Source organism: Oncorhynchus kisutch, linkage group LG23 (assembly GCF_002021735.2).
Source record: "Oncorhynchus kisutch isolate 150728-3 linkage group LG23, Okis_V2, whole genome shotgun sequence".
In the NCBI taxonomy this organism is placed as follows: Eukaryota; Metazoa; Chordata; class Actinopteri; order Salmoniformes; family Salmonidae; genus Oncorhynchus; species Oncorhynchus kisutch.
In genome coordinates, this window is record NC_034196.2 from 33,746,605 (window position 1) to 33,757,158 (window position 10,554).

At 42.1% G+C, this 10,554-nt stretch overlaps 1 protein-coding gene across 2 annotated transcripts; it reads left to right on the forward strand.

Moving 5' to 3' along the window:
* Window positions 1-2,319: 2,319 nt before the first annotated feature.
* On the forward strand, window positions 2,320-6,981 carry LOC109868827 (U6 snRNA-associated Sm-like protein LSm1). Of its 2 annotated transcripts, none has more exons than XM_020458549.2 (4): window positions 2,320-2,521; window positions 2,973-3,045; window positions 3,143-3,191; window positions 6,470-6,981. In XM_020458549.2, the coding sequence occupies exons 1-4, from the start codon at window positions 2,452-2,454 to the stop codon at window positions 6,656-6,658; spliced, it is 381 nt and encodes a 126-aa protein (XP_020314138.1). In that variant the 5' UTR covers window positions 2,320-2,451; the 3' UTR covers window positions 6,659-6,981. The 2 variants fall into 2 exon arrangements, with proteins under 2 accessions (XP_020314138.1, XP_020314137.1); XM_020458548.2 differs by having other exon boundaries at window positions 2,324-2,521; window positions 2,973-3,041; window positions 3,143-3,258.
* Window positions 6,982-10,554: the final 3,573 nt, after the last annotated feature.

The following is a 10,554-nucleotide window of genomic DNA, read 5'->3' on the forward strand; positions in this document are numbered from 1 at the left end:
CTACTGTTCTAACTTGGTGGTGCACAAATAGCCTATAACCTGTTTTAGAGAAATGTACTCATCGAATATTGTAAGAGCTTTCATTGTCTGTTTATATACCCCATTTATTTATCCTACGGTTCTGACTGGTACAGGGAGTACGTTGTAAGAACGGCCCATGTTCTGAATTCTGTCGTTGTACATTTCAAAAGTGCTGAACACATAGTTATATTGACTATGTCTGTCGTCGCTTGCTCATTAATGTCTTAATCGAAATTACGGATTGCCTCTTATCTGCTTGTTGTCCTCTTATGCCATAATTTGTACATCTCATTTTTTTGTAGAAACCACATTTGTTTAAGCAAGTCAGCCGTATCAGCTATGTTTTTTTAAAAGGCAGTAATTGAGGCTGAATGAACTGTTTCGCTGCCAGACAAGGCTCGGATGATAGCCAGGTGTAGCAGTGGTAAGGTGTTGGGACTCTGCTGTTGGGATTCTGCTGTTGGGACAGCTTTAGGCCCTAACAGTTTGTGGGCACCGTTTGTCACTGTTATAGTGTAATTCATGTATTGTTTAGTGTTGTGTTGTGTAGTGGCTTTTCTGGCATGCATCCCACATTTGTTGTGTGTTTGCCCCACCAAGATTTACATGCTAAAATCGCCACTGTGTAGGGGCATGGACTATACAAGGTATTGAAAGCATTCCACAGGGATGCTAGTCCAATGCTTCCCACAGCTGTGTCCAGTTGGCTGGATGTCCTTTGGGTGGTGGACCATTCTTGATACACACAGGAAACTGTTGAGTGTGAAACACCCAGCAGTGTTGCTGTTCAAAGGCACTTCAATATTTTGTCCTGCCCATTCACCCTCTGAATGTCACACACACACAAGGCTTAACATCCTTCTCCTCCCCTTCAACTACACTGATTGAAGTGGATTTAACAGGTGACATCAATATGTCATGGAAAGAGTAGGTGTTTCTAATGTTTTGTACACTCAGTGTATGTTCCAGCATAGGAAGGCAGATGTTTGGGTTAAATGAGTCCATATGGTATAGTCTCTGAGGGAACTTAGGGAAGCATGTGTAGACCAATAGAAGCAGGAAGAAAGTTTAAGACTGTAATATATTTGTATTTTATAAAAGTAGATAATGGCCAGAATTTCCATCCATGGTCAAACTCTTAACATGTACACATGATTATACTCTCTCTTGTGGCATCACTGTGGAATGAGATGATGAAACCAATCAAGTATGGTACTGGGTCGACCCGAGTTACCACAGCCTCAAAGTCATAATTATGGCTAAACTCCACCTATTTATACAAGTTCTCTACTCAAAATCAGATTTTAAGCCTAACCCTAAACTTAACCCTAACTTTAACCACACTGCTAGCCTTATCCAGTGGCAGTTCCAGCTTGTATGGCTCCCTGGGCGAACCCCCCCTCCCAAAACACCATTCTGCACTAACTGTCATTTTTATTCAGACATTTGGAACAACACAAATAAATAATCAAAACATTTAAAACTGTATAAATATATATAAAAATAAGACTCGTAAATATAAAAAATAAGTAATTAGTACTGTACAAATATAGAGGTGGGGAGACCTGAGGACCAACCTACTCTCGCCCCCGCCTCCGCCCCATCTCGTACTTCTGAGTGGGAGACCTTCCCAGGCAGTAGCCTGCTTAGCTCACAAACTAGAAACAGGGCACCCACTCCGACAAGGTTAATTGACCAACTGCCCCACACGGTGACATGATACCATTGACATGAAGTGGGACGGCAGGTAGCCTAGTGGTTAGAGCGTTGGACTAGCAACTGAAAGGTTGCAAGAACAAATCCCTGAGCTGACAAGGTACAAATCTGTCGTTCTGCCCCTGAACAAGGCAATTAACCCACTGTTCTTAGGCTGTCATTGAAAATAACTGACTTGTCTAGTAAAATGAGTGCTAAAAAAACGATCGCGTAAATGACCCCATTCTGAACATAATTCGTGCAGCGCCTCTGTGCCATACCCGGCAAGATGCCGCACTGTACGCCTGCCTATGTCGCCTATGCCTAAATCAGCCACTGTTAATGCCTATCACTAACCTTAAATTAGAACAATTTTTATTTTGTGGCTGTGGTAACTAGTGACAACCATGGTGTTGTACGGGGATAAGAAGTGGGTCGATTTTTGTTGTTGAAGATTATATAATTACTGGTGTCTATTTGGGTTTAATATTATAACCTACCGACAAATACATATATTCTGTAATAACACTCTAGAATTAAAACTTCAAGTGGCGTCAAATTTGGTTTGACCAATAGTAGCAGAGAACGGGGCTACCCAACTGTCTTGTGCGTACATTACATAACAGGAAGTGTTTCACTATCGCCCAAACCGAACTGCACGAGAGTCCGATGGCCTGAAAGGACAGTGACACAACAGCAAATAACCCCTCTAAATTCGCACCAAACATCGTGTACATGAGATTTACAAGCCGACCAAAAATGAACTACATGCCAGGAACAGCCAGCCTCATCGAGGATATCGATAGTAAGTCGATGGCGCTGCATGGCCATTCCAAGGCATGCTAACACCGCTAGCCGGTGTTGTGTCGAGATGCACCGGTTTTTACCGTTGGTTGGTTCTGGTAGAGGGTTTTAGAAATAATGTCCATTGATATATTTGTTAGATAACAGCTTGTAAAGCAGCGCCAACATGACATGCACACACATGGCATTAGCAGAGGACTTGATGTGTGCGCCTGACACTTAGATGAGTGCACACCTGAACACTGTTATCAAATCAACTGTCAACATAGCTACCTCCCTAGGTCAGGGGCAACGGCTGTAGGCCGCGATTGTAAGCAGAGCATGACCAGTAGGCTACTAATCTAACCATCAATAATCATGATCTCTTTTCATAACCCCCAACAAAAATGCACAGTTAACCATAGTAATTGCATCAAATATACAATCATTTTGCTGCCTGTTTGAATTGACAGAAAAACATCTCGTCCTGCTCAGAGATGGAAGAACGTTGATCGGCTTTCTCAGAAGCATTGATCAGTTTGGTATGTAAGTATTCCAACCATTGCATTGCAATACCATAGTATTGCATACAACATAGTCAGAAAGCAACCAAGCATTTTTGTGTGCGTGTTTGTGTGTGTAGCCAACCTGGTGCTGCAGCAGACGGTGGAGAGGATCCACGTGGGCAAGAGGTATGGAGACATCCCTCGAGGAATCTTTATCGTCAGGGGAGAGAACGTAGTTCTCCTGGGGGAGATCGTAAGTCAGCAACAAACACACACAGACCCCCTTACACTCCAAGTATGTGTAGTTGTAATTCTTATTTACAATGACAACCTACCCCAGCCAAACCCGGACGATGCTGGGCCAATTGTGCGCTGCCCCATGGGACTCCCAATCACGGCCTGGATTTGAATCAGGGTGTCTGTAGTGACGCCTTTAGCACTGAGATGCAGTGCCTCAGACCGCTACGCCACTCGGGAATGGGTGTATGAAAAGCGCATCGGCTAAATGGGAAGATTTGTTGCCACTCAAGAGCGTTTATTTGTGGCTGATTGGGCTGCACTACGAGTCGATAGTAAGCCGCCGACCAGTACTCCAGTGTTGTGCCTGCTGACTTGAAGTGAGTCCTACTGGGTGTCGGGTCGCTGGCGGTAGCTACGTGGCCATTTTTTTTCTCTCACAAGATTTTATTTCAAGTATGATAGCAGCCTACACAAGAAATAACTAATATTGATAACCATCTAGTTGTCACCTTGATACATCCAGTACCAGTCAAAAGATTTGAGAGTAATAGTGAAGACAGCAAAACTATGAAATAACACATGGAATCATGTAGTAATCAAAATTCATTTTATATTTGTGTTTCTTCAAAGTAGCCACCCTTTGCCTTGATGACAGCTTTGCACACTCTTGGCATTTTCTCAACCAGCTTCATGAGGTAGTCACCTGGAATGTATTTTAATCAACAGGTGTGCCTTGTTAAAAGTTAATATGTGGAATTGATTTCCTCAATGCGTTTGAGCAAATCAGTTGTGTTGTGACAAAGTAGGGGGGTATACAGAAGATAGCCCTATTTGGTAAAAGACCAAGGCCATATTATGGCAAGAACAGCTCAAATAAGCAAAGAGAAATGACAGACCATCATTACTTTAAGACATGAAGGTCAGTCAACCTGGAAAATTTCAAGAACATTGAAAGTTTCTTCAAGTCGTAAAAACCATCAAACGCTATGATGAAACTGGCGCTCATGAGGACCGCCACAGGAAAGGAAGACCCAGAGTTACCTCTGATGCAGAGGATAAATTCATTAGTTACCAGCCTGAGAAATTGCAGTCCAAATAAATGCTTCAGAGTTCAAGTAACAGACACATCTCAACATCAACTGTTCAGAGGAGACTGCTTGAATCAGTCCTTCATGGTCGAATTGCTGCATAGAAACCACTACTAAAGGACACCAATAATAAGAAGAGACTTGCTTGGGCCAAGAAACACGAGCAATGGACATTAGACTGGTTCAAAACTGTCCTTTGTTCTGATGAGTCCAAATTTGAGATTTTTGATTCCAACTACCGTGTCTTTGTGAGACACAGAGTAGGTGAACGGATGATCTCCACATGTGTGGTTCCCACCGTGAAGCATGGAGGAGGTGTGGGTGCTTTGCTGGTGACACTGTCTGTGATTTATTTAGAATTCAAGGCACACTTAACCAGCATGGCTACGAAAGAATTCTGCAGCGATACACCATCACATCTGGTTTGCGCATTTGTTCTTCAACAGGACAATGACCCAACACACCACCAGGCTATGTAATGGCTTTGACCAAGAAGGAGAGTGATGGAGTGATGCATCCGATGACCAGGCTTCTACAATCACTCAACCTAAACCCAATTGAGAGGGTTTGGGATGAGTTGGACTGCGGAGTGAAGGAAAAGCAGCCAAACTGTGCTTAGCATATGTGGGAACTCCTTCAAGACTGTTTGAAAAGCATTCCAGGTGAAGCTGGCTTGAGAAAATGCCAAGAGTGTGCAAAGCTGTCATCAAGGCCAAGGGTTCGCTACTTTGAGTAACCTAAAATATATTTTGATTGGTTTAAGTTTTTTTGGTTACTACATGATTCCATATATGTTATTTCATAGTTTTGATGTCTTCACTATTATTCTACAATGTAGAAAATAGTAAAAATAGAGAAACTCTTGAATGAGTAGGCGTGTCAACTTTTGACTGGTACTGTGTATATACAGTCTACTACTCAATGGGGAGGACATGAATGGCAACAACACCAGGACACAGTGCCCTTTGCTCCCACTTGACAAGTGCTACTGTCTGGCAACGCCGCGGGAAGTATCTACCTATTAGCCAATATCAGAGTGGCAGTCACATTAAGCACACGCATACAACGCATGAAGCAACAGTAGACCCATCAATACTTTAATAAAAAATAAACTATTGTCAGTTTTATAGCTGAACATTTACAATTTTTTGTCTAAAACTAACAGTGAAATACGACTCAGACACATACGACTCAGGCTTCTTAACAGAAGTCTGAGCTCTTGCGGTAAGGTAGCTCAATGTAAGGTAATTTCATGGTAGGAAACGGAAGAACAATTAAACACAGCTCAGTCAAAACCATCTAACCTATAGCAGAGCAATAAAATAAAACAAATGTAATACATGTTTTAAATTGTGTTTTTACTCGCCCACTGCTTTGCTTTCTCCTCGCCCACTGCTTTGCTTTCTCCTCGCCCACTGCTTTGCTTTCTCCTCGCCCACTGCTTTGCTTTCTCCTCGCCCACTGCTTTGCTTTCCACTCGCCCACTGCTTTGCTTTCCACTCGCCCACTGCTTTGCTTTCTCCTCGCCCACTGCTTTGCTTTCCCCTCGCCAACTGCTTTGCTTTCTCCTCGCCCACTGCTTTGCTTTCCCCTTGCCCACTGCTTTGCTTTCCCCCCGCCCACTGCTTTGCTTTCTCCTCGCCCACTGCTTTGCTTTCCCCCGCGCCCACTGCTTTGCTTTCCCCCGCGCCCACTGCTTTGCTTTCCACTCGCCCACTGCTTTGCTTTCCACTCGCCCACTGCTTTGCTTTCCCCCGCGCCCACTGCTTTGCTTTCCACTCGCCCACTGCTTTGCTTTCCACTCGCCCACTGCTTTGCTTTCCCCTCGCCCACTGCTTTGCTTTCCCCCGCGCCCACTGCTTTGCTTTCCACTCGCCCACTGCTTTGCTTTCCACTCGCCCACTGCTTTGCTTTCCACTCGCCCACTGCTTTGCTTTCCACTCGCCCACTGCTTTGCTTTCCACTCGCCCACTGATTTGCTTTCCACTCGCCCACTGATTTGCTTTCCACTCGCCCACTGATTTGCTTTCCACACGCCCAATCGCCTATTCTCCGGTCGCCATATTGAGATTCAACTTCCCCCTTCTCCTACACACACAAACACCAATGTCTGAATGTGTGTCTACTCCTGTGAAGGACCTGGAGAAGGAGAGTGACACCAGTCTGCAGCAGGTGTGTATTGAGGACATCCTGGAGGAACAGCGACTGCAGCAGCAGAGCAGGCAGGAGGCAGAGAAGACCAAACACCTGGCCCTGAAGGAGAGAGGCCTGGTCATGCCCAGATCAGACATCATGGACGAATATGGAGTACAGCATCAATACTGACCGGTACATACAAACACGGTCAATAGGTAATGATCCAAGTTCACTGTCTTTACTTTACCTTTGAGAGTGAATCCCCAATGTACTGGGCACCTTATGACGAAGCACCTTATTTCACATTCAGAGTTTTATATTATGTTTCCCTAAGAGTATCATGGCACTGACATAAATGTACAGGGTTTTTGTTTGAACCATTCTTTTAAACTATTTTGTGAGGTGTAATGAAAACTACATTTTGATTTGTACAGAAGTGAAAAGAGGATTTATCAAAGTTGTACATCACTGGAAAGGCCTTTGTTTGTATTAAACACTTTTATTTTTTAGAACATGGTGTGTCGTGTGTTATAGCTGGTTGTGTTTTAGTTTAGCTGTAGTTTTATGTTTGAGTAGCTAGGTCTATCGGAGTTACCAGTCCAAGATGTGCCGAAACCTCACTGGTGTACCTGCTGCTGAGCCTCCTTTTGGAGCAGATCTATATCTGACCAGTAGAGGGCGTGCCTGCACTACTTTAGCCATGCGTCTGTACTCGCCTCTTTCTGCATATGTCTGTGTTTAAATTTTTTTAAATTTAAATTGAACCTTTATTTAACTAGGCAAGTCAGTTAAGAACAAATTCTTATTTACAATGACGGCCAAACCCTAACCCGGATGACGCTGGGCCAATTGTCCACCGCCCTATGGGATTCCCAATCACAGCCGGTTGTGATACAGCCTGGAATCGAACCAGGTTTTGTAGTGACGCCTTCGACCACTGCGTCACTCGGGAGCCCCTGGTGCTCGTGTCACTAAAGAAATTTGCAGCTAAAATGCCAGATATCAATTGATTAGGCTCTTTACACATGTATATGACACCTGAGTAAACTTGTGATTGATTACGATTAAATTCGAGCCTGATCTGATAAAAAGCTTAAGACTTGATTCTAAATGCTATCCAATGAATTATTGGTAGCTTATAATAAATGTAACACATATTACATTTATATTTGCTGTGTGTGTAAAAAAAAAAGGTTTTTCTTCAGTGAACCAAAATGGTTCCATATAGAAGCCTGTGTAATTTATGAATTGTCTACTGCTATTAAATAGTTATTTGAGTGAAGAATATCATTTAATAAACAAGAATATCAGCAATGTTTTTTAGAATTGATTGTCATTATATGCAAAGATAGTTTGTCAGCTCGGGGAATCGATCTTGCAACCTTTCAGTTACTTGTCCAGCGCTCTAACCACTAGGCTACCTGCCGCCCAATGATAGTCCATGTCAACTTTACCAATTCAATATGATATACCTTGTTCATTAGTGTATTTTGCTCTGTTCTTACCAATAAGCAAGTTATTTTTCAATGTGTTAAGGTAAGCAAAGTTGATTTATTTAATTCAAATATATTAATCCAAAGTCATATGATAAACTATAGGCTAGATAAAGTGTTTTGAGCACGTTTGTAAGCAGCTAGCTAGACTTTTATTCGCCACTTTACAAGTTAGCCAGCTAACTCTCAAATAAACTTCATTTTTTTATTGTGGGATATGTCAAAAAGAGCTACATACCCAGCCTGACATTGGAAAATAGTTAATTGTTTATTTTATTTCCGTATTTCAGTGTGGAGTCGATTGAGGGACTAGCCTGTTTCATGAAGCCAATAGAAGACTGTTGCTGACTGAGAGGAGGTAGATTATGTATCAATTATTTATAATAAATGATGTAAAATAAGAACTCGATTTGGCTTCAGCAAGCCTCCAGAGGCTCTGCAATTGCATCAGACCTCCGTATGATTCCTACGGATCGCATCTTCAGAGCGAGCATAAATGGTCTATAATCCGCAAATATAAAAAATGGCTGTAGGCCATTGAGAAACAGCTGAACAATTTTTTTTAACAGGGGGTGAAGGATTTTTTTCAGCAGATATGTTTCTGCTTATAATTTTAGACATTTTGGTAGGCAGGTTGTTAGTCAACTTGTCTATAATTACAGTTGAAGTCGGATGTTTATATACACTTCGGTTGGAGTCGTCAAAACACATTTTTCAACCACTCCACAAATGTATTGTTAACAAACTATAGTTTTGGCAAGTCGGTTAGGACATCTACATTCTGCATGACACAAGTAATTTTCCCACAATTGTTTACAGACGGATTATTTCACTTATAATTCACTGTATCACAATTCCAATGGGTCAGAAGTGTACATACACTAAGTTGATTGTGACTTTAAATAGCTTGGAAAATTCCAGAAAATGATGTCATAGATTTAGAAGCTTCTGACATCATTTGAGTCAATTGGAGGTGTACCTGTGGATGTATTTCAAGGCCTATCTTCAAACTCAGTGCCTCTTTGCTTGACATCATGGGAAATTTAAAAGGAATCAGCCAAGACCTCAGAAAAAAATTGTAGACCTCCACAAGTCTGGTTCATCCTTGGGAGCAATTTCCAAATGCCGAAAGGTACCACGTTCATCTGTACAAACAATAGTACGCAAGTATAAACGCCATGGGACCAAGCAGCCATCATACTGCTCAGGAAGGAGATGCGTTCTGTCTCCTAGAGATACTTTGGTGTGAAAAGTGCAAATCAATCCCAGAACAACAGCAAAGGACATTGTGTGAAGATGCTGGAGGAAATGGGTACAAAAGTAACTATATCCACAGTGAAACGAGTCCTATATCGACATAACCTGAAAGGCCGTTCAGCAGTCGGAAGAACCCACTGCACCAAAACCGCCATAAAGCCAGACTCGTACTTTTTGGAGAAATATCCTCTGGTCTGATGAAACAAAAATAGAACTGTTTGGCCATAATGACCATCATTATGTTTGGAGGAAAAAGGGGGAGGCTTGCAAGCCAAAGAACACCGTCCCAACCGTGAAGCATGGGGGTGGCAGCATCATGTTGTGGGGGTGCTTTGCTGCAGGAGGGGCTGGTGCACTTCACAAAATAGATGGCATCATGAGGTAGGAAAATGATGTGGATATATTGAAGCAACATCTCAAGACATCAATCAGGAAGTTAAAGCTAGGTCGCAAATGGTCTTCCAAATGGATATTAACCCCAATCATAATTCTAAAGTTGTGGCAAAATGGCTTAAGGACAACAAAGTCAAGGTATTGGAGTGGCCATCACAAAGCCCTGACCTAAATCCTGTAGAGAATTTCTGGGCAGAACTAAAACAGGATATTTTTAATAGGATTAAATGTCAGGAATTGTGCAAAACTGAGTTTAAATGTATTTGGCTAAGGTGTATGTAAACTTCCGACTTCAACTGTATATACATGCAGCTTCTCTTCTGTCATTAGCCTATATGTTGCCCTAGAAGACTAAAATAAAGCCTTGATCAATGGAATGTCATAAATTGATGGAATGAATGCGTCAATCTAGTTGACGTTGTTAAAGTCATCTTTGCTTCTTTCACAGAGGAAAGATGTATAGGGACTGGGGAGAATGTAATAACTAAATAACAGGAAAGATGTTTAGGGACTGGGGAGAATGCAATAACTAAATAACAGGAAAGCTGTTTAGGGACTGGGGAGAATGCAATAACTAAATAACAGGAAAGCTGTTTAGGGACTGGGGAGAATGCAATAACTAAATAACAGGAAAGATGTTTAGGGACTGGGGAGAATGCAATAACTAAATAACAGGAAAGATGTTTAGGGACTGGGGAGAATGCAATAACTAAATAACAGGAAAGATGTTTAGGGACTGGGGAGAATGCAATAACTAAATAACAGGAAAGATGTTTAGGGACTGGGGAGAATGCAATAACTAAATAACAGGAAAGATGTTTAGGGACTGGGGAGAATGCAATAACTAAATAACAGGAAAGATGTTTAGGGACTGGGGAGAATGCAATAACTAAATAACAGGAAAGATTTTCTGCATAAAATGAGTTTGACCGGTTGTAAGGA

Bases quoted from the DNA above. Each gene is read 5' to 3' on its own strand.
- LOC109868827 (XM_020458548.2), top strand. From the start codon at position 2,452: ATGAGATTTACAAGCCGACCAAAAATGAACTACATGCCAGGAACAGCC. The intron at 3,042-3,142 runs GTATGTAAGTAT...TTGTGTGTGTAG, and splicing joins CAGAAGCATTGATCAGTTTG to CCAACCTGGTGCTGCAGCAG. The intron at 3,259-6,469 runs GTAAGTCAGCAA...ACTCCTGTGAAG, and splicing joins TAGTTCTCCTGGGGGAGATC to GACCTGGAGAAGGAGAGTGA.